This window comes from Oncorhynchus gorbuscha, linkage group LG20 (genome assembly GCF_021184085.1).
Source record: "Oncorhynchus gorbuscha isolate QuinsamMale2020 ecotype Even-year linkage group LG20, OgorEven_v1.0, whole genome shotgun sequence".
Taxonomy (NCBI): domain Eukaryota; kingdom Metazoa; phylum Chordata; class Actinopteri; order Salmoniformes; family Salmonidae; genus Oncorhynchus; species Oncorhynchus gorbuscha.
Genome location: NC_060192.1, coordinates 20,284,776 through 20,309,357, shown reverse-complemented (window position 1 = coordinate 20,309,357; position 24,582 = coordinate 20,284,776). Strand labels below are relative to the sequence as shown.

The 24,582-nt window shown below is 44.3% G+C and overlaps 1 protein-coding gene across 2 annotated transcripts; it reads left to right on the top strand.

Moving 5' to 3' along the window:
- Positions 1-5,152: 5,152 nt before the first annotated feature.
- Positions 5,153-24,069, top strand: LOC124007499 (gelsolin-like). 2 transcript variants are annotated; one of them, XM_046318125.1, is made up of 17 exons: positions 5,153-5,310; positions 11,249-11,446; positions 11,916-12,070; positions 12,569-12,730; positions 13,091-13,240; positions 13,421-13,510; positions 13,665-13,797; positions 14,165-14,469; positions 14,793-14,926; positions 15,023-15,113; positions 15,319-15,345; positions 16,898-17,068; positions 17,189-17,363; positions 17,463-17,590; positions 17,671-17,748; positions 22,200-22,260; positions 22,459-24,069. In XM_046318125.1, exons 2-17 carry the CDS (start codon positions 11,254-11,256, stop codon positions 22,626-22,628), a joined length of 2,223 nt encoding a protein of 740 aa, XP_046174081.1. In that variant the 5' UTR covers positions 5,153-5,310; positions 11,249-11,253; the 3' UTR covers positions 22,629-24,069. The 2 variants fall into 2 exon arrangements, with proteins under 2 accessions (XP_046174081.1, XP_046174082.1); XM_046318126.1 differs by lacking the exon at positions 15,319-15,345.
- Positions 24,070-24,582: the final 513 nt, after the last annotated feature.

Below are 24,582 nucleotides of genomic sequence, written 5' to 3'. Positions count from 1 at the left end.
TACATAGGGTAGTGCGTATACGACCCAATACATCACTGGGGCCGTGCTTTCTACCATACCAGGCGGTGTCAGAGGAAGTCATAGATCGTTCTCTCTGCTGCCGCAAGGCAAGCGGTACAGATAGGACCCTAAACAGCTTCTTCATAATAATGGGAATTGATGGGAAATGAAGTAAAATATATCACTAGCCACTTTAAACAATGCTACCTAATATAATGTTGACATACCCTATATTATTCATCTCATATGTATACGTATATACTGTACTCTATATCATCTACTGCATCTTTATGTAATACATGTATCACTAGCCACTTTAACTATGCCACTTTGTTTACATACTCATCTCATATGTATATACTGTACTCGATACCATCTACTGTATCTTGCCCATGCTGCTCTGTACCATCACTCATTCATATATCTTTATGTACATATTCTTTATCCCCTTACACTTGTGTCTATAAGGTAGTAGTTTTGGAATTGTTAGATAGATTACTTGTTGGTTATTACTGCATTGTCGGAACTAGAAGCACAAGCATTTCGCTACACTCGCATTAACATCTGCTAACCATGTGTATGTGACAAATAAAATTTGATTTGATTTTGATTTGATCCCCAAGCCATAAGACTGCTAAATAGTTAGTTAAATAGTTAACCAATAGCTACCCGGACTGTCTGCATTGACCTCTTTTGACTCATCACATTTGCTGCTGCTACTGTTTAATATGTATCCTGTTGCCTAGTCACTGTATCCCTACATCCCTATATACATTTACATACATTTACATTTAAGTCATTTAGCAGACGCTCTTATCCAGAGCGACTTACAAATTGGTGCATTCACCTTATGACATCCAGTGGAACAGCCACTTTACAATAGTGCATCTACATATTTTAAGGGGGGGGAGGGGGGGTGAGAAGGATTACTTTATCCTATCCTAGGTATTCCTTAAAGAGGTGGGGTTTCAGGTGTCTCCGGAAGGTGGTGATTGACTCCGCTGTCCTGGCGTCGTGAGGGAGTTTGTTCCACCATTGGGGAGCCAGAGCAGCGAACAGTTTTGACTGGGCTGAGCGGGAACTGTACATCCTCAGTGGTAGGGAGGCGAGCAGGCCAGAGGTGGATGAACGCAGTGCCCTTATTTGGGTGTAGGGCCTGATCAGAGCCTGGAGGTACTGAGGTGCCGTTCCCCTCACAGCTCCGTAGGCAAGCACCATGGTCTTGTAGCGGATGCGAGCTTCAACTGGAAGCCAGTGGAGAGAGCGGAGGAGCGGGGTGACGTGAGAGAACTTGGGAAGGTTGAACACTAGACGGGCTGCGGCGTTCTGGATGAGTTGAAGGGGTTTAATGGCACAGGCAGGGAGCCCAGCCAACAGCGAGTTGCAGTAATCCAGACGGGAGATGACAAGTGCCTGGATTAGGACCTGCGCCGCTTCCTGTGTGAGGCAGGGTCGTACTCTGCGGATGTTGTAGAGCATGAACCTACAGGAACGGGCCACCGCCTTGATGTTAGTTGAGAACGACAGGGTGTTGTCCAGGATCACGCCAAGGTTCTTAGCGCTCTGGGAGGAGGACACAATGGAGTTGTCAATATATGTACATATCTACCTCAATTACCTCGTACCCCTACATATCGACTCAGTACTGGTACCCCATTTGGAGTATATCACAAAAGTGAGTACACCCCTCACATTTTTGTAAATATTTTAGTATATCTTTTCATGTGACAACACTGAAGAAATGACACTTTGCTACTATGTAAAGTCGTGAGTGTACAGCTTATATAACAGTGTAAATTTGTTGTCCCCTCAAAATAACTCAACACACAGCCATTAATGTCTAAACCGATGGCAACAAAAGTGAGTACACCCCTATGTGAAAATGTCCAAATTGGGCCCAAAGTGTCAATATTTTGTGTGGCCACCATCATTTTCCAGCACTTCCTTAACCCTCTTGGGCATGGAGTTTACCAGAGCTTCACAGGTTGCCACTGGAGTCCTCTTCCACTCCTCCATGACGACATCACGGAGCTGGTGGGTGTTAGATACCTTGCACTGCTCCACCTTCCGTTTGAGGATGACCCACAGATGCTCAATAGGGTTTAGGTCTGGAGACATGCTTGGCCAGTCCATCACCTTTACCCTCAGCTTCTTTAACAAGGCAGTGGTCGTCTTGGAGGTGTGTTTGGGGTCGTTATCATGTTGGAATACTGCCCTGCGGCCCAGTCTCCGAAGGGAGGGGATCATGCTCTGCTTCAGTATGTCACAGTACATGTTGGAATTCACGGTTCCCTCAATGAACTGTAGCTCCCCAATGCCGGCAGCACTCATGCAGCCCCAGACCATGACACTCCCACCACCATGCTTGACTGTAAGGCAAGACACACTTGTCTTTGTACTCCTCACCTGCTTGCCGCCACACACACTTGACACTATCTGAACCAAATAAGTTTACCTTGGTCTCATCAGACCACAGGACATGGTTCCAGTAATCCATGTCCTTAGTCTGCTTGTCTTCAGCAAACTGTTTGCAGGCTTTCTTGTGCATCATCAATTTGATGCAGTGTACGGCGTATGGTCTGAGCACTGACAGGCTTGACCCCCCACCCCTTCAACCTCTGCAGCAATGCTGGCAGCACTCATACGTCTATTTCCCAAAGACAACCTCTGGATATGACGTTGAGCACGTGCACTCAACTTCTTTGGTTGACCATGGGAAGGCCTGTTCTGAGTGGAACCTGTCCAGTTAAACCGCTGTATGGTCTTGGCCACGGTGCTGCAGCTCAGTTTCAGGGTCTTGGTACTCTTCTTATAGCCCAGGACATCTTTATGTAGAGCAACAATTATTTTGTTCAGATCCTCAGAGAGTTCTTTGCCATGAGGTGCCATGTTGAACTTCCAGTGACCAGTCAGTATGAGGGAGTGTGAGAGCGATGACACCAAATTTAACACACCTGTTCCCCATTCACACCTGAGACCTTGTAACACTAACGAGTAACATGACACCGGGGAGGGAAAATGGCTAATTGGGCCCAATTTGGACATTTTCACTTCGGGGTGTACTCACTTTTGTTGCCAGCGGTTTAGACATTAATGTCTGTGTGTTGAGTTATTTTGAGGGGACAACAAATTTACACTGTTTTACAAGCTGTACACTCACTACTTTGCATTGTAGCAAAGTGTCATTTCTTCAGTGTTGTCACATGAAAAGATATACTCAAATATTTACAAAAATGTGAGGGGTATACTCACTTTTGTGATGTACTGTATATAGCCAAGTTATTGTTACTCCTTGTGTATTTATTCCTCATGTTATTAAACCACGTGTTTTTTTCACAATACATTTTTTCATGTTTTTTTGTAAGGGTAGTGCACACCAGCACCAATCCAACGTACAAAAGCGCCTCTCAAAACGGACTGACCCAGCATGCCCCAGCATCATCACATACAGCAACTAATTTGCTTGATAGGCGTGATAGACTGAGAGATACTGAAATATACACAAACATTACATGACCCCCTTCTTAGACTGAAACACACTCTGTTACATAGCCTGGATAAACACAACCTCTGAGACGTTGTACAGTAACATATACATGTACAATGCATTGAGAGTGTTTAACACAAAACCCTATTGGCAAATTGGCATCCTAAGTTATTTGGGGTCTTACCCCACGACCCATGTGACCTTCTGCTGCAATTGACTCAGGTGCTTGACCCATCTTACAGCAGACACTGATGAGCCCACTCCCTTGGCTGAGAAGCATGAATGGTCTCAGGATGCTTTACTGTTGGCATGACACAGGACTGATGGTAGCGCCCACATTGTCTTCTCCGGACAAACTTTTTTCTGGATTAACCAAGCAATCGGAAAGGGGATTCATCAGAGAAAATGACTTTACCCCAGTCCTCAGCAAGTCAAATCCCTGTACCTTTTGCAGAACATCAGTCTGTCCCTGATGTTTTCCCTGGAGAGAAGTGGCGTCTTTGCTGCCCTTCTTGACACCAGGCCATCATCCAAAAGTCTTCGCCTCACTGTGCGTGCAGATGGACTCACACCTGCCGGCTGCCATTCATGAGCAAGCTCTGTACTGGTGGTGCCTTTAGGAGATGGTCCTGACGCTTGCTGGACCTTCTTGGGCGCCCTGAAGCCTTCTTCACAATAATAGAATCGCTTTCCTTGAAGTTCTTGATGATCCGATAAATGGTTGATTTAGGTGCAGTCTTACTGGCAGCAATATCCTTGCCTGTGAAGCCCTTTTTGTGCAAAGCAATGATGACGGCACATGTTTCCTTGAAGGTAACCATGGTTGACAGAGGAAGAACAATGATTCCAAGCACCACCCTCCTTTTGAAGCTTCCAGTCTGTTATTCAAACTCAATCAACATGACAGAGTGATCTCTAGCTTTGTCCTCGTCAACACACACCTGTGTTAATGAGAGAATCACTGACAAGATGTCAGCTGGTCCTTTTGTGGCAAGGCTGAAATGCAGTGGAAATGTTTTTGGGGTATTCAGTTAATTTGCATGGCAAAGATGGACTTTGCAATTCATCTGATCACTCTTCATAACATTCTGGAGTATATGCAAATTACCATCATACAAACTGAGGCAACAGACTTTGAGAAAATTAATATTTGTGTTATTCTCAAAACTTCTGGCCACGACTGTAGTCAGAAACTTTAGTTTTCTGAGTCTACTTTAGCCTTACCAGCAGATGGTGCCATGGTCTCTCCAACAGGCAGACTTCACTGGCCTTCATAATGACTCTCCAACAGTGAAGAGGCATTTTATTTTGATTGTGCTTTTATTTAACTAGGCAAGTCAGTTAAGAACAAATTCTTAATTGTTATTTACAATGAAGGCCGAGGTAAATCAAAAGGGGATATTTGATATTTTTTATCAAAGTGTTGTCAAAATAAACTGCAACATAAGCTAATCGTTTTTCAGTGTTTTATGGCCACGTTTGGATGCATAACACTGAGAAAAAGAGGGGTCATTTTAATTATGTGCTCTCAAACAATCCGTTAAAAACAGAGAATCTGCAAGACGCAGCTGTAATAGTCAACCTTCATGCTGCGTTGTCATCTGTCGTTGTCATCCAGACAAGGCGGGGTTAAATGCCAGGTTACTCCATTTGTAGGTGGGGGAGGCCCTGTTAATGACATAGAGGGGAGTTGCCCGGGCCAGACCAGACGCACCAATACACCCTGCCAAGCAACATAGTCCTGTCGAATTAAACCCTCTCCTGTCCCGCATTACCAAAATACCCGCCGCGGCCTAGAACACGTCTAAATCAGACAGCATAAGGTAAGAAATGCCATTTTTAATGTTAGACATTGTGGAGCGCCACTCCGGTGCCTTTGTTACAATGACACATCAAGTCATTGCAGCAATGTATAAGCCATGTAAAGCTCTGATTTAACCAGAACCGGACCGTTATATTCTTTCTATTATCATTATTGGCTACGTAGACATTGTGGACCGCCCCTCCGGTGCCTTTGTTACAATGACGCTTCAAATCAATGCAGAAATGTAGAATCCTTTTAAAGCTTTGTTTTAACCAGAACCGGACCTTTATATTCTTTCGATTATCATTATAGGCTACGAGATATATTCTGAAAACGAAATTTGCAGTCAGTTCTATAGTACCTGGGATGTTTCGTTGGTTGGACACTATTTGCAACAACTTTACGTGGGGGGGGTCGAGTATTTTCTCCCCCCTTCTGTTTATGGGTCCTCTATTTCGTCAATGTTGCTTTGTTGTTCGTAAATGGTGTAAAACAGCCATCGTTATGGATGACCAAATAGACACAATTATTTAAATGTAGCATTGCCACACCCATATCTAAGGATGCCATATTTAATTTTACCTTTATTTAACCAGGCAAGTCAGTTAAGAACATATTCTTATTTTCAATGACGGCCTGGGAACAGTGCCTGTTCAGGGGCAGAACGACAGATTTGTACCTTCTCGGCTCGGGGGTTTGAACTCGCAACCTTCCGGTTACTAGTCCAACGCTCTAACCACTAGGCTACGCTGCCGCCCTATATATGGAGAGAGACGAGAAAATGTGGATTAAAACATAGGAAAAGCAATGACATTTGCCAAGAAAAGAGAACAAAAAGAAAAGCATGTCAAACTCAGGTCGGATTATATTTCCACGCACAATATATTTGATAACACCATTATTATATTAAGTATGCTATACAATCATGCTGCCCCTGTAGTGTAAAGTAAACTATATTTTAAGAAAAAGTAAATATTTTTTTACAACATTATTTACATTTGTATAGACATTTTATATGTACAAATTCTAAAAAGGTTTTCTTCTTACATTATTTCTGGTCAATTTTCATTTTGGAATATCAAAATATTCCTCTTGTTGATGTATATTGTTGAAAAGGCTGAGAAAGGGCGTGTCAATCAAATGCCACACATTGCCCATTTGTTTAGGCCTACTGGGCATATCCCATCAACAGCTGGGCATTCTCCTATCTTTAAATGGACTTCGTAGACACCATAGCAACACTCACAACTCTAAAAACTGTTTTTGCGTGTGTGAGACAGAGCACTCTGGCACTCAGTCAGCAGGGGAATTGTTGTGTCTAAATCTTACACACACAGCTGTGAGAGGGCCCAGACCAAGGCCAGCTGTCTGACACCACAGATTTCAGCACACCTACTAATCCCCATGTGACTCAGTTTATCAAACATTATTCCACTGTTCGCTGGAACAATAACCAATCATTAGTGTGTGTTTATCTGTGTGTGTTGATTATTTTATCCGAGAGAGAGAGAGAGAGAGAGAGAGAGAGAGAGAGAGAGAGAGAGAGAGAGAGAGAGAGACCAGTATGTAATATGTGTAGCATGAATGTGTGTGTGTGTGGATGAGTGGATATATGAAGGAGAGGCCTGAGGGAGGAGCCTGAGTGGAGAAAATGAGTCACTCCTGAATCCTCCACTAAATGCTGAGAAATGTATCTTGCAAACAGAATTTTAGATTATCAATGCATTATGCATTGATTTGATTTTAAAACGTAACCCATGAACTCTAAGATCTGCTCGATGAGCAAAAATGAGGGAACATCCAAACAGAACAATTCTAAAACATCCTCTCTCCTCATTTGTTCAATGTAATCAGTCACACGATTGGTTTATAGAAACAGCTATCAGTTCAATGAAGTGGATCAAATCCAGCATCCCCCCTTCCCAGTTTGAAGGCTTTGCACCAGCCAACCCAGTAGCTTTTCTTCAGTTCATCTGATACTGAGGAAGAAAGGGCTGGTTCACGGGGGAGGGGTGCACCATATGCAGGCCAGCAGCAAGTCTCTGGGGGTGAGAATCCTGGAATGACTGACTCACTTTTACGTGGTTGTGGAGAAGAGGGAGGGGTTATGACTTGCTGAGGTCCTGAGATTTTGCACGGAGTAACACAGTCTCTTTTTCCCATGTGCCAATGAGGCTGGGACCAGCAGTCACATGACCTGTTCTATTTATACTCCCTCCTGTGGGGTGTGGAGTCTACTGAACTACCCCCTCTGGGTCTCTGGCCAGAACACAGAGCAGATTATCATTAGAGAAGTGAGTGAGTGTAGCTTGTGTTGAAACATAACATGCACATAGTAACCTCTGCTAGTATAGCCTAGCTAGCAGTGGCATAGATAATTCAATTCTTTAATCATACTGTATTTTGCACAATAGTAATTCAATCTTAAGGGGGTTAGCCATCAGTGACTGAGTTGAGAACATACTCAAAACAGCCCCAGACCATTATTCCTCTTCAACCAAACTTTACAGTTGGCACTACGCATTGGGGCAGATTGCGTTCTCCTGGCATACGCCAAACCCAGATTTGTCCATCAGACTGCCAAATGGTGAAGCATGATTCATCACTCCAGGGAACACGTTTCCACAGCTCCAGAATCCAATGGGGGCGAGATTTACACCACTCCAGCCGATGCTTGGTATTGCCCATGGTGATCTTAGGCTTGTGTACGACTGCTTGGCGTACACAACAGTTCTTGTGCTTCCAGAGGCAGTTTGGAAATCAGTATTGAGTGTTGCAAGCGAGGACAGATGATTTTTATGCGCTACGTGTTTCAGCTCTTGGCGGTCCCGTTCTGTGAGCTTGTGTGGCCTACCACTTTGGTGACGTTTCCACATCGCAATAACAGCACATACAGTTAACCTGGGCAGCTCTAGCAGGGCAGAAATTTGATGAACTGACTTGATGGTGGCATCCTATGATGGTGCCACATTGAAAGTCACTGAGGTCTGCAGTAAGGCCATTCTACTGCCAATGTTTGTCTATGGAGATTGCATGGCGGTGTGCTCGATTATTATTATTTTTGTATTTAACCCTTCATCTTATCTCATCGCTGCGAAGGTTGAGTCATGCGTCCTCCGAAACATGACCCGCCAAACCCCGGTTCTTAACACCCGCCCACTTAACCCGAAAGCCAGCCGCACCAATGTGTCCGAGTAAACACCATTCAACTGATGAACCGAGGTCAGCCTGCAGGCGCCCAGCCCTCCACAGGGAGTCGCTAGAGGGCGGTGAGCCAAGTAAATCTCCCCTGGCCAAACCCTCCCCTAAACCAGATGATGCTGGGCCAATTGTGCGCCACCCTATGCGACTCCGGATTACGGTGGGTTGTGATATAGTCCGGGATCGAACCTGGGTTTGTAGTCATGCCTCTAGCACTACGATGCAGTGCCTTAGACCATTACGCCACTCAGGAGGCCCTTTTGTGCACAATTTGATTCACCTGGTGTGGCTGAAATAGCCAAATCCACTAATTTATGGAAAATGATTCATTTAAAAATCTCCAATAAAAACAACCATTCTATCAGATATTTCAGCTCTCTAACAGAGTTGACGTTAGAAATAAATCTGATGGAGTCAGCAAAATGTAACCTATTTGAACCAAAATGTATATTCTATTGTAATCTATCAGGCAGATGGAATTGACAGTTTATGGTTGTGACCATGGTGATTCCAATATTGTTTGTTTAAATCTATCAAAAGTAGAGAACTTTATAGACCATGAGTGGTCTTGTTGCACTACATGTAATGAGGACATGAATAATGGGTCCTTATGCTATAGATGACCCTGCTCATCCCTGATTCATTTAGGATTTTTGACAAATCTGACGGATTCTTTTAGCAATCCCAGTTTTTAGAGAAATATTGTTTAAAGCCACAGAGGGCTATTGCAAGAAACTACATCAAATCATTTTAAAGTTAATATCCATTATTTCCGGTTTTTAGAATGTTTTGGAGAGTTTGAAATTGGCATCCTTTGGTCCGGACAAAGGCATTTCCAGGTATAGTGCCTACACGGAAATTAATAATATTCAAAGTATTTAGAAAATTCCCAAAACAAATATTTTCCTCATAAGATTCCCCTTAATGTAAATGATAAGCTCAAATAATGCAACAAAATAAAAAAAATATATACTATAAAAACAAAGTTTCCCTGCTGAACAAGGATTGTCCCAACTTTCAAGAATCCCTGGGCTAATTTCCTGCTATTCTACACATTTTGCCATGAGGAATTTCCCGCAATGCAGATATATGGAGGCATGGAAACACAGTGAGCTGCAGCTGTTGTTCTCTCTATTACCAGGTCTTCATGTCAGAAAAGAGAGAATAAAAATAACGTGTGGCTGTTTGCGAAATAAGTCAAAGGTTTAAAAGAGGAGAAGAGACCGAAGAAAAAGGAACCCCCCAGATTCTTCGGGTCAGGGTTGCATGAATTTTGAACCAACGACTTCTCTCTCCCAAACAAGGTCACGAGCGGATTCTTTACATGGTTGTGGCAAGTGGGCTGTCAAGAAGAATGCCAAGGCCTGCTCTGATGCTGACGGTTAGTCATACAAACTGAGAAGGAGCCTGCTCAAACCGCAGTCTTTTTCTACATAAATGAGTTGGAGTCTAGAGTCGACAGGCACGCAGATTGACCGCGGTGCAGAAAACGCTGTGTTCTCTCTAGAACACAGCCTTATTTAGGTGCACGGAGCAGCCTGTGTAAGCTGTCTGGAACGTTAAGTGTGGATCTAATTGATTCAGGGTGTGTTATGCTGTGTGGATGTGGGCCTACAGTATAATAGTCATTTTCAGTATTCTTTTTTAACTGTTGTGTTTTAGAAAATGGATGAAGTCACCACTTATCTTTGTTAGTCACTGCTTACGAAAGATGAAAAAATATAGGATGTCTGACACTTTCCTCTCAGTGGGCAACAACTTACGGGTCTGGGTGCTATGGAAACAATGTGTGGCAGGGCTATTGTACAGGAACCAACTGAGGCATGATTGCCTGGCAGCTCGACAACTGGCAGACATTTTGGAAATGTTTTTCTATGGTCATTATAGTGACCTGCAAAGAGGATAGGAGGAAGGAGTTGTCTGCCGGTTAGGCATCAACAGGATATACTGCTAATGTCTTTAAAATCTAAAAAAATGGCCACATGCCAAAATTACCTCAAGTACAGTAGGTGGTAATCTCACTGAGCGTAGGCACCCACTTGAAGCTTTTAATAGAGCTCCTCTTGGCTTTTTTTGTTTCTGATATGAATGAAGTGTGAAATTTGTGGACCAGTCTCATTGGGCTGTGTGTGTGCACTGTGCTGTAGTTCATCTTCGGTCTCTCCTGGGGAGTCTCCCCTCTCTTCTCTACACACACTCATCCTGCAGTGGAGGCTGCTGAGGGGAGGATGGCTCATAATAATGTCTGGAACGACGCAAATGGAATGGCATCAAACCATGTGTTTGATGTATTTGATACCAATGCACTTATTCCACTCCAGCCATTACCACAAGCCCGTCCTCCCCAATTAAGGTGCCACCAGCCTCCTATTTCGTCCTGTGGTGGCACCAGTGCTGGGGCTGTCTGTTCCAAACTGAGTCACAGCACTTCCTGTTCAGGGAGAGAAGGAAACACCCAGAGCACAGGGCACCAATGAGTCATTACACCAACTGGACATTAATAACTCACTACTTGAAACTTTATATCCATGGCAACATCTCTGAGTAAAGGGAGTGGCTCCCCTCTGCAAACTATACCCACAAATACTAAAGATTGACATTTATTGTTTTTCACTAGATCGATTTTGAAAGAGTCCTCACAGAATAACCCATTTCTCTTAGCAGTAACTGTCAAATCCTAACTATAATTGGTTAACAACGATCTTCTATACATCATCCATACCTTCTAACCCAGTGTGTGTGATTTCTCCATGCAGGCAGCATGGTGTACCATCCTGAGTTTGAGAAGGCTGGCCAGCAGGCGGGCCTGCAGGTGTGGAGGATTGAGAAGTTTGACCTGGTGGCTGTGCCAGAGAACCTGTATGGAAGCTTCTACACGGGAGATGCCTACCTGGTCCTCAACACCATCAAGCAGCGCTCCGGGAACCTGCAGTATGACCTGCACTTCTGGCTGGGTGAGGACAGAACCAGGAGCAGGATGGGTTGCATTACAAAGCCTGGTGGATATGATTGAGGTCATAGAAATATAATTACTAGAGCGGGAATTTTTCTTGATGTCAATGTACTGTGATGGGTGGCCCGGCGGCCATATTGAGTTTAATTCTATCTCTATGATTGATGTACACTGGCAGAGTGCTGAGTCGGGCCCATTTTATTGTGTTGATCATGCCTACTTTTAGGTAACCTGTTAGATCGAACCTTAGCAGAATGTTATGGGAAATGCACTAAGTGAGTGATGCCCAAACTAGGTTCATTCATTGTACCGGTATGTATCAATTGGGTTTTGCTTTAGGGAAATAGTAATCGGTGACATCTGTGAAATCTAGCAGACTAAGCAGCCATTGGGGGTTGGGCCTCCATTGATAGACCTGAGAGCAAAATGTTGTAATTCAGTGTGAAACATCCGTGGTTTCTCTGCTCCAGGCGATTTCTGCACCCAGGATGAGAGTGGAGCAGCAGCCATCTTCACAGTCCAGATGGATGACTATCTGGGGGGTAAACCCATCCAGTACCGTGAGGTCCAGGGACATGAGTCCAAAGTATTCCTGGGTTACTTCAAGGCTGGACTGAAGTACTTGGTGAGATATTATTTGAGATCATTTTCTTTTGCCATTATTGCTACAATCCTGTCCATGATACATGATATTGCATTCATTGCATTCATACTTCAGGCGGGGTTATTGTTACGCACTATGCAGAAGTCTATACCTGAATGGTTATGGAGTAACCAACCTAATCAACCTTTTAATGGGAATAAAGTATAAAGTATTCCTCTATACAATTCATAGAAATTGGAATTGTATGGCGAAATGTGTCCTAGAAATGTGAATGATTCCATTAAATGTTTTTTTTAAATGAATTTAACGTTTATTCACCTAGGCAAGTCAGTTAAGAACACATTCTTACTTACAATGACGGCCTAGGAACAGTGGGTTAACTGCCTTGTTCAGGTGCAGAACGAAAGATTTTTACCTTGTCAGGGATTCGATCCAGCAACCTTTCAGTTTCTGGCCCAACACTCTAACCACTAGGCTACCTGCATAATAACTGTACCATATCATTTGTCACTGTTTTAGAAAGGAGGTGTGGCATCTGGGTTCAAACATGTGGTCACCAACGAGGTGGTTATGCAGCGGGTGCTGCAGGTCAAAGGTCGCCGTGTTGTCAGGGCAACGGAGGTGCCTGTCAGCTGGGACAGCTTCAACCAGGGAGACTGCTTCATCCTGGACCTGGGAAGCGTGAGTTACCATCAGCCTGAGGGAGACAGGGGGACTTTTAAGTTTCATATAGGACACGGCGTCATGAAACGTTGGTGTCACATTTAAATGATAAAACAGAGAAGCATGTACAATGTAAGTTTTATATCTTGCTTACAATAAAATATAAACATTTAATAGAGAGATTGTACAAGTACCCTTAGAATTCTCTAGAATAATCCTAATAAATCATAATACATGGGATTTTACGCGCCTTTCAAAAAAAAACAAGAACACCGTACATCAAAGAGTATAAAACAAAACAAGAATAATCAAATAAAATGAATAAAAGCTCCTTAGCTTATTCCTCTTTGTGTTGTGTATCCCTGTCTCCTCCCACAGGAGATCTACCAGTGGTGTGGCTCCCAGAGCAACCGCTTTGAGAAGCTGAAGGCCACCCAGGTTGCCAAGGGTATCCGTGACAACGAGCGCAGTGGGCGAGCCCGCGTGTACGTGTGTGACGAGGGGGCGGAGAGAGACAAGATGATAGAGGTGAGATCATAAACTACTAAAGAACAGGAGGCTCTTCCTACTCTCTTTAACTCTATGTCTGTGATTTGTTGATGTCCATTATGATGTATAATGGATGTTTGAATGAACTCCAGCTGTGGTAAAATTATTGTTTTAATTTCTGAAGTATATCTAAAAGGGATTTTCTCTGTGTGTCTTCAGGTTCTGGGAGATAAATCAGACCTGCCTGAAGGATCCTCTGATGACATCAAAGCAGATGCCTCAAACAGGAAAATGGCCAAACTGTACAAGGTTGGAGAACAGTGAACAAACCACTGAAACGAACATCCAACTGGTCTAGTTGCATTATGAGGACTTTTCACATTCACCTGTGGCTATCAAGAGAAAAACACATCTCTGATCTCTCCTCTACAACTCTTCTTCTGTCTCTCCTCCTCTCCCCCAGGTGTCCAATGGCAGTGGAGACATGGCCATGTCCATGGTGGCAGCAGAGAACCCATTCTCCCAGAGTGCACTGGAGTCCAGCGACTGCTTCATCCTGGATCATGGCTCTGATGGCAAGATCTTCGTCTGGAAAGGTCTGTTGGGATCACCCAATATCAAATATTATCATCAGCTGATTCAGCAAGTCAATTAAAGCACAATAGCTAGACTTGTTTTGGCACGATATGGTTGCTTTCATGTCCATTTGGTAACACTTAAAGTGTAGCATTACAGACCACATTTAAAGAATGAGACATTGAACAGTGTCACATGAACTCCCTCCGAGATAATATGATGCAACTAGAAGGGGGTTCTTCTTTTAAAAGATAATGGTCCTCTGTTATCAACCATGCTGACAGTTATACGTAGATGTTGATTTTCAGTCATTAGAGTTTCTAAGTGGTTTAATTAATGAAACCTATTTTTTTGTAATTCTCTTCCCTCCCGCACACTCTCACCCAGGCAAAGAAGCCAACCTGGAGGAGCGTAAGGCAGCTATGAAAGCAGCAGATGAGTTCATCAAGAAGATGGGCTACCCCAAACACACCCAGGTGCAGATCCTGCCGGAGATGGGAGAGACGCCGCTCTTCAAGCAGTTCTTCAAGAACTGGCGTGACAAGGACCAGACAGAGGGCCTGGGCGTGGCCTATGTCTCCAACAGCATTGCCAAGATAGCGAAGGTGTCCTTCGATGCCGCCACGCTCCACGACTCCCCTGCCATGGCTGCCCAGCACGGCATGGTGGACGGGGGCAACGGAGAGAAGCAGGTGAGTGGACGAGAGGAGGGGCTGGAGCATGTGTAGACAGAAAGTCTTCCCATCAATCTTTCTTAGAGTAACTATGTATTGCTATTAGTAACTATCAACTTTACATAGTAGGTCTATTATACAGTAATTGCATTTTGTGAGGCAGTCATGTGTGGGTTTCGGCCAGATGCAGTCAAAACAGGAAGGATATTAAATAGTAAAACAGATCGCAATCAAATGAGAGGGACATGATTATGCATGATACATAATGTATTTACATATACAGCTTTGTTTCAGTAGCCTGCCACAACTAGGGGTCACATCATGTGTATGTTCATGTACAGATCTGGCGTATTGAGGGATCGGACAAGGTGGAAGTGGACCCCTCCACACACGGACAATTCTATGGGGGAGACAGTTACATCATCCTCTACAACTATCACCATGGAGGACGCCAAGGGCACATTATCTACATGTGGTAAGATAGACATTAAAGTAGAATTAAAATGATGGAAAATAAACAGTAGAAACTATCATGGGAGATATTTTGCATGCTAACTGGAGTCTTTCTCAGGCAGGGAAGTGATTCTTCCCAGGACGAAATTGGTGCTTCAGCCATCTTGGGTGCCCAGTTGGACGATGAGCTTGGTGGTGGGCCTGTGCAGGTAATGAGTGGGTGTTTGTGAGTGGGTTTGTGTATGGAAGAAGTGGCTTTCTTTTCCCATCGCATATTGTTTTTTTCTATACTTTCCTCTTGGCCTCATCTGTATTCAGCCCAGTAACCTCCTTCCTTACCAGTGTGTCTGCTCAATCTCCCTTTTCCTCCTCTCATTGCTTCCTGTCATTTCCTGACTCTTTTTTTCCCCCCAGGTTGCTGGGGCTCCTATTACCACCCAGGTACTCCTCTGCCAGGGCTGCATGACTCAGTACATAGCCCAGGCATGGGGGACTTAGAATCTGTGTATTTAACTGACATGGCTCAATGTGTTTACAGAGAAATCAAACAGGACATTCCAAAGCCATGTTTATGAGGGAGTTCCCTTTGCCCTCCCTGATTCTGTTGCATTATCTATTTAAATAGGCAAGTCAGTTAGGGACAAATTCTTATTTACAATGATGGCCTACCCCGGCCAAACCCTCCCCTAATCCTGACGGCGCTGGGCCAATTGTGGAATCACTATCAAACCCAGGACTGAAGTGATGCCTCTAGCACTGCGAAGCAGTGCCTTAGACCGCTGCGCCACTCACGACCACTCTGACACATACTACTGTTCCCAGACCAGCCTATTTTCTGGCCTGCAGTGGGGGGAAAGAGCTCTCTTGCTTGTCCTTAAGAACTTAGTTCTACTCAAGCAAGGACCATTGCATAGGTTATCTAGAGGCCAACAGTGATTCTAGATCATGCCTTGGCTCTGTATAAGGTTTGATGCTCTGGGAATGTCTGTGACCATCTCTTGCTGTGTGTCTGTCTGTGTGTGTCTGTCTATGCCTGTCAGTGTCTCACCCTCCTGTCTATATACAGTGTGAAAATGTTTGCCGTGCACTGCGTAGTTATGTTATTGATGTGTTTTCAATGCATGACTAACAGTGATCCTAAGTTTGTGTAGAAGCCCACCAGGGTGAAAACTTCCATCACAAACCTGTTAATGTTCCAAGCAACTGTCCATGAAGTCGAAACGCTGATGACGCAGGTCATCTCCCATACATTTGTAACAGTATAATTCATAGTCACGCAAAATAAACAGCATTTAGACTAACTTAATGCATGGAAATAAGTCAGCACAATAAACATGGAACCTTGCCTCACAAGTTTTCAGTACAGAGGCTCCTTATTTCACTCAATATGCCCCTAAGCTCTCTAACCCTCCGTCCAGCAGTCTCCAATTTTGGGAGAGAAAATCTGAAACTAGGCTTTGTGCAGGCCCACGCAGGTCCCAAACTTTCAGGAATGGTGTTGAGAGGAGAATAAACACACTCTTGAGTGACTGAACAGTGAGATAGCCACACAGTCCATCGGCCTGGGAAGGGGGAGAGAAGGCCCCCATTGTGCTGGGGGATGACGAGGCAAGCTGGCTGCATCCAGCAAACAGGACGCCCTGCTGTCAGACAGCTAGACATACAGACAGGCGCACAGCATGCTGGGAGATTAGGGTAGGGAGTGCCATGGAACACATAACTCTGTCAGAGTTTTCCTACCCTGTTGTTGTTCAGGGCTCACTGATGCCACCCTGTGGGGTATTATTGTAGACGTATGCAAGGCTACAATTATATTCTTCCAAAGATCCATTGCGTCCTGATTTTCTCTGCATTTGGTCTCAGAATTTCTTATTGCACAGACAATTATTTTTGTAAAATTATCCAGCATGAATCGCCATGATTAACAATGTGTCCAACTGCTGTACATCACAACGGTATAGATGTTTGTTAAGTAGTTTGCTTTGTGGTCCAGGTGAGAGTAGTCCAGGGCAAGGAGCCAGCTCACCTCATGAGCCTGTTCAGGGGGCAGCCCATGGTGGTGTACAAGGGAGGTACGTCCAGAGACGGGGGTCAGTCCGCTCCTGCAGAAACACGACTCTTCCAGGTGCGCTCCAACTCTGCAGGGTGCACAAGAGCAGTGGAGGTGAGTAACATGGCGATAGTGCCCTGTTTTTCTGAAATTAGCTACTCAACTGCACTATATTTAAATACATGACACTCGTGGTCATTTTCCACACACCATGTTTCATCCATCCACATCTAGGTTGATGCTGTGTCCTCCAACCTCAACTCCAACGACACCTTCCTCCTGGTGACCCCAGCAGCCTCGTTCATGTGGGTGGGCCAGGGGGCCAGTGACACTGAGAAAAATGGCACCCAGCAGCTCTGTGACATTCTGGGGGTGTCCTCCTCAGAACTGTCTGAGGGTGGAGAGACTGGTATGTACTGTACATTGTGGCAATGAACATAGGCTTTTTCTTTGCTCTGTGGCTGGCTGTAGCATGCCCTAACCAACTGCCTGCTGTGTGTCTGTGCAGATGACTTCTGGGAGGCTCTGGGAGGGAAGGCAGCATACCGCACCTCCTCCAGACTGAGAAGCAAGGACAAGATGGACGCCCATCCACCCAGGCTCTTTGCCTGCTCCAACAAGACCGGAAACTTCATTGTGAGTCCCATATGATTACTTTCAGCCGTTCGTGGTTAATTAACCTGGTCTTTCTAATGCTCCTGGTTTCCTCCACCCAGATTGAGGAGGTACCTGGGGAGATGACCCAAGAGGATCTGGCTACCGATGATGTCATGCTCATGGACACATGGGATCAGGTAGTTACATTAGCATGTGGCATTTTCTAAGATGTGTATATGATTAAGTGTGGAGATGTATTAACAGTAACACAGTGGATAACAGATTCATTTTAACGTCACTTTAATAATGTTCTCATACTGTTTTACCCACTTCATGTGTATATACTGTATTCTAGTCAAGGTTCGTCCTATATAACTACTGCTCTACACACCTTTTCTATTCATATAGTGTCCATCTTTTCTATACATATCATCATATACATGCATGTGTTTTTATTTTATGTCACCTTTATTTAACCAGGTAGGCAAGTTGAGAACATATTCTCATGTACAACTGCGACCTGGCCAAGATAAAGCAAAGCAGTGCGACAAAAAAATAACACAGAGTTACACATGGGATAAACAAACGTACAATCAATAACAATAGAAACATCTATTTACAGTGTGTACAAATGGAGTAAGGAGGTAAGGCAATAAATAGGCCATAGTAGCGAAGTAATTACAATTTAGCAAATTAACATTGGAGTTATAGATGAGCAGATGATGACGTGCAAGTAGTGTGCAAAAGAGCAAAAATAAGTAAATTAAAAACAATATGGAGATGAGGTAGGTAGTTGGATGGACTATTTACAGATGGGTTGTGTACAGCTGCAGCGATTGGTAAGCTGCTCAGATAGCTGATACTTAAAGTTAGTGAGGGAGATATAAGTCTCCAACTTAAGCAATTTTTGCAATTCGTTCCAGTCATTGGCAGCAGAGAACTGGAAGGAAAAGCAGCCAAAGGAGGTGTTGGCTTTGGGGATGACCAGTGAGATATACCTGGAGCGTGTGCTACGGGTGGGCGTTGTTATGGTGACCAGAGAGCTGAGATAAGGCGGAGCTTTACCTAAATCATTATAGATGACCTGGAGCCATTGGGTCTGGCGACGAATATGTAGCGAGGGCGAGCCGATGAGAGCATACAGGTCGCAGTGGTGGGTGGTATATGGGGCTTTGATGACAAAACGGATGGCACTGTGATAGACTGAATCCAGTTTGCTGAGTAGAGTGTTGGAGGCTATTTTGTAAATGACATCGCCGAAGTTGAGGATCGGTAGGATAGTCAGTTTTACGAGGGTATTTTGTTAGCATGAGTGAAGGAGGCTTTGTTGCGAAATACGAAGCCAATTGTAGATTTAATTTTGGATTGGGGATGCTTAATATGAGTCTGGAAGGAGAGTTTACAGTCTAGCCAGACACCTAGGTATTTGTAGTTGTCCACATACAGTGGGGCAAAAAAGTATTTAGTCAGCCACCAATTGTGCAAGTTCTCCCACTTAAAATGATGAGAAAGGCCTGTAATTTTCATCATAGGTACACTTCAACTATGACAGACAAAATGAGAAAAAATATTCTAGAAAATCACATTGTAGGATTTTTTATTTTTTATGAATTTATTTGCAAATTATGGTGCTGTTGGCCGGGGTTGGGGTAGCCAGGAGGAAAGCATGGCCAGCCGTAGATAAATGCTTCTTGAAATTCTCGATTATCGTGGATTTATTGGTGGTGACAGTGTTTCCTAGCCTCAGTGCAATGGGCAGCTGGAAGGAGGTGCTCTTATTCTCCATGGACTTTACAGTGTCCCAGAACTTTTTTTGAGTTAGACTTGCAGGATAAATATTTCTGTTTGAAAAAGCTAGCCGTTGCTTTCCTAACTGACTGTGTGTATTGGTTCCTGACTTCCCTGAAAAGTTTCATATCGCGGGGACTATTCGATGCTAATGCAGTAGGCCACAGGATGTTTTTGTGCTGGTCGAGGGCAGTCAGGTCTGGAGTGAACCAAGGGCTGTATCTGTATCTGTTCTTAGTTCTACATTTCTTTTGAAATGGGCATGTTTATGTAAGATGGTAAGGAAATTAATTTTAAAGAACAACCAGGCAGTCGTGTTAGTAAAGAGTCCGGGAGGCATCAGCTGCGTAGCCGAGTGATCATAGGGTCCACTGAGCAGGCTGGGAGATGGGCCTGGCTCAAGGCGAGCTTCGGGGCTGGGCCACTCAGTAGCAGCTAGCTAGCTGCGATGATCTGGAGTAATGGTCCAGAGCTTACGGTAGGAATCTGGTGATGTAGTGGAAAAAAGCAGTCTGGTATGCTCAGGGTTGATATCGCGCTGTGCAGACTGGCGGGTATTATCCAGGCTAAAAGTGGCTTGTGTCTGAGCTAAAGGTAAAGACCGCTAGCAGTGGCTAACAATAACTAAATAGCTGGTGATGGAGGTTCTAGCTATACGGTCTAAAAATAGCAGATCCGTATCACATTGGGTGAGGAAGGTATATTTAATTTTAAAAATGGAAAAAGATTTAAATATATTTTAAAAAGACGGGAAAAATGTACACAATGACAAACACGTCTGCACTACTACGCCTTCTTGGATCAAGTGCTTTCGGAAAGTATTCAGACCCCTTCTCTTTTTCCACATTTTGTTACGTTACAGCCTTATATGCCCAGGGCCCCTATGAACGTGCCTTAGGCATGCTGCAAGGAGGCATGAGGACTGCAGATGTTGCCAGGGCAATAAATTGCGATGTCCATACTTTGAGACGCCTAAGACAGCGCTACAGGGAGACAGGATGGACTGCTGATCGTCCTTGCAGTGGCAGACCACGTGTAACAACACCTGCACAGGATCGGTACATCTGAACATCATACCTGCAGGACAGGTACAGGATGGCAACAACTGCCCGAGTTACACCAGGAACCCACAATCCCTCCATCAGTGCTCAGGCTGTCCGCAATAGGCTGAGAGAGGCTGGACTGAGGGTTCAAGGACAACAAAGTCAAGGTATTGGAGTGGCCATCACAAAGCCCTGACCTCAATCCCATAGAAAATTTGTGGGCAGAACTGAAAAACCATGTGAGATCAAGGAAGCCTAGTAACCTGACTGGTGATCCTAAGTGACCCAAGAAATATAATTTTTACCAGGTTTAAATGTCAGGAATTGTGAAAAACTGAGTTTAAATGTATTTGGCTATGGTGTATGTAAACTTCCGTCTCGAGGGCCCGCTGATAACATTGACTCTTCTTGACCCGGGCAATTCCATGAGAGGTGTTCCCAGGAGCCACCCTCAAAACACCTCCTTTGGTCTTCATCCACCTGGAGTCGTCGGCGGCGGGTCGACTCCCCCCCCCCGTCTGTCTCTCCGCGGGTCTGCAGTCTTTTAGCCCGGATGACTGTCAGACTGGGGAGTACGGTGGTGGGGTCATCCATCCGTCCTAGCCTGCATCCTGTTCAGCAGGGCCTCAGTATTCTGGTGCGTCTCCACGGCTCCCAACAGGTCCTCCAAGGTCTGGGTTGCGCATAGGCTTGTCGCCCTCTTCATGTCATGAGATAACGCCAGTAAGAAGTGATCCATGACCACTTTGTTGATAACGGGGAGGTTGTACACGTAGCGGCTGAATACCTCCTTCGCTAACCGTAGTTAGCCTCCTGTTCGATGTCGAGGTCATAATATGTCTTATGGGCGTCTCCAGACAGGAGCGGTGCCAGCAGACTCACCCACTTTGCCTTGGGCCATCTTTCCCGAAGTGCTGCCCATTCAAACGTGCAGAGGTAGGTCTCGATGTCGTCATCTTCCATTAGCTTGATTAAAAACGGACTGATTGGGATGCAATTCGGTCTGCGTTTCTCCTCGCAGCTTCCTGACTTCCTCAAGCGGGCTTCTGTAGACCCGGTTCTTCCAGCGTTCGTTCCTGACTGTACTGTTGCTCTTGTTGGGCCCGAACTAACTGAGCTATCAACTCGTCCATGCCGATACTGCGTAAACGTCAACCCTGGTCTGACCACGTTGTCAGACTTGCCCGCATTCTCCAACACTTGTGGCAGGCCAAGGGGTTTGATCAAGACTTTTACACAGATCAGACACTGACATAAATGTGATAAACACCCTTGAAACTGATGTATTTTAAACAATAAAGGAAAAGAAAAGACGCCAGTCTCCTCCAGGAGACCTCTTCCGGGTTACCACCGTCTGGGCTCTGGGGAATGCTGTCTACTCTGGTGTAGAACACCGAGCCCCTTGGTTCTAGAAGACCGTGAGCATCTCTATCCAGTAGCAACCTCTTACTACCTCCAACCCTCACATCTAGCTTTATGGGCCCCGTATGGCTGGTGAGCAATCAGCCCCTTGGTTACTCACCAGCCTCAATCAGCCCCAATTAGTCTTGGCCGGAGGACCCGTCGAGATCTGGCACATCCAGCAGAGGGAGCCACCGCTGCGTGATGTAGACTCTCTTGTCACCAGGCCTCGATGAGTCTCCCCCTGGTGGCTTGTCCGCGGTACGCCACAGTATTGTTAGGTGTTACTGTTGGAGCTAGGAACATAAGCATTTCGCTACATCCGTGACAACATCTGCAAAATATATGTACACAACCAATGAAATTGATTTGAATTGCTGTACGTAGTCTAATGTAGGTTGAATATCCTCTTCTAGGTGTTTGTCTGGATCGGGAATGAAGCCCATGAAGAGGAGAAGACTGAGGCTATGGCCTCCGGTAAGTGAATATGGAAAACTATTGCTGAATTTAATTATTCATTCATTATCATCTAGACTGTTTTCCATAGAGAATGTACATGGCATGCTGCCTTCTGAGTGCATTACTCATGTCATGACCAAAATCATTTGATTGAGAAGTTTACCACTGGGAAAACTGCCCTCTATAGAACCATCATTTAATCCCCTCCTTCCCTAGCTGTGCGTTACATTGAGTCAGACCCTGCCAACCGTGACCGCAGGACGCCCATCGTGAAGATCAAGCAAGGGTTCGAGCCGCCCACGTTCACCGGCTGGTTCCTGGGCTGGGACCATGAGTACTGGACCAGCGACCCCCTGGAGCGTGCCATGGCTGAGCTGGAGCTCTGAACCCTCGCCTTTAACCCTGCTGCCTGGCTCTACAACACACACACTGAGCAGCTCCTGTCATGAGACTTTCAATGGTTGAACCCTTTATGCCCTGCCAACGTCCTTACCTCTGACTGCCAGTGGGAGAAGGAGGCTTTTTGTAACAAATAAAAAAAGATATATCGAGAGAGTAGAACAGGCTTTCATACACCTGTTGAGCTGACACAGAGCACTGGTACACTATATTAATCTCTCCTGATAATACTTTATTAGCTTTTATACATATGCAAATAAGCATGTAAGTGACCAATAATAAGGGCTTAAATAGAACCGAAGGCTTAAGGGATAAGTGAATCTGCATGGATATTTAAATATATTTTATGTGTGAGATATGCTATAAATGTATTTCTACGATGTCAACAGACTGTTTCTCGCTATTCAGAATCTCACAATTTCAACATGAAGAACTTAGCATATTACACTGAACAAAAATATAAATGCAGCATGTAAAGTGTTGGTTCCATGTTTCATGAGAATGGAATAAAAGATACCAGAAATGTTGCATTCGCACAAAAAGCTGAGGAGTATTTCAGTCTGTAATAAGGCCCTTTTGTGGGGAAAAACTCATTCTGATTGGCTGGGCCTGGCTCCCAAGTGTGTGGAGCTATGCCCACCCATGGCTGCACCCCTGCCCAGAAATCCATAGATTAGGGCCTAATGAATTTATTTCAATTGACATTCCTTATATGAACTGTAACTCAGTAAAATCTTTGAAATTGTTGCATGTTGCGTTTATATTTTTGTTCAGTGTACAATCTTCTGAACCAGAGGCAGGGGGTAATGCAGGAAAACACACTGCCAGACATAACCCCACCCATGTAATACAACCATTATAGCCTTAATCTATAATACTTCATGTTCAGTATGAAGTTACTCGTCAATGCAGCGGTTCTCTGCCATAATGGAAAGGAATGCAGCGGTTCTCTGCCATAATGGAAAGGAATGCCGCGGTTCTCTGCCATAATGGAAAGGAATGCAGCGGTTCTCTGCCATAATGGAAAGGAATGCAGCGGTTCTCTGCCATAATGGAAAGGAATGCAGGGGAGAGGGACTGAACGAGGCCAGTTTTGTTTTTATTTGGTGTGTCACAACAGGAGCACCCTTAATTTCTTTATTTATTTAACCTTTAACTAGGCAGGTCAGTTAAGAAAAAAATTATTATTTACAATGACGGCGTACCCACAACTGTCAATTGTTTTCCCAGGCCTTAGTGCTTCTATTCTAGGTGTCTCACTCCTCTCCTCACTGGTCAGTGCATGTTGGCCTGTCTCTGTCTGCAGCCTTACAATGTGGTTCTTCATCGGGAATCCAAAGCTTTGCTGCTATAACTCATTAGCCACCACATCACACCTGTCAATTGTTTTCCCCAATTGTTTCAATAAAAAACCCAATGTCACCGACACTAGATGTGTTAAGGGTTGTCTCCATCGTATACCATTTCAAGTGTGTATATACTTTGTATTTAAAGGTTGAATCATATTGGAAAGAACACGCTACAGCTTTGAAGGTAACACTAACATACAAGTTCACGTTTTGTAGTACAGGATAATGATGTGGATGTGAAAATATTAACTTGATATAGGGCGATATGGCCTAAAAGTAATATCTACATTTTTTCAGAGGTTTGGACAATTCACAATATATATCTTGATATCTTGTTTTTCTCTAAATAAATTTAAAAAGGCCAAGACATAATTCTTAACTGAATTTTCTTCATTAAAATAAAAAAAAATACAAGGCCTATTTGTGCAAAACAAATTAACAAACCCACACGTCTATTCTATTGTTCAGGAATGGTTGACCATTAGCTGTTGGAATATTTCATTTATATAATTAATTTAGTTCATTTGTTATAATTAAAAACAGCCTGTGGTTATTTGCTATTGGATTGGCAGAATGACGACTACTAACACAT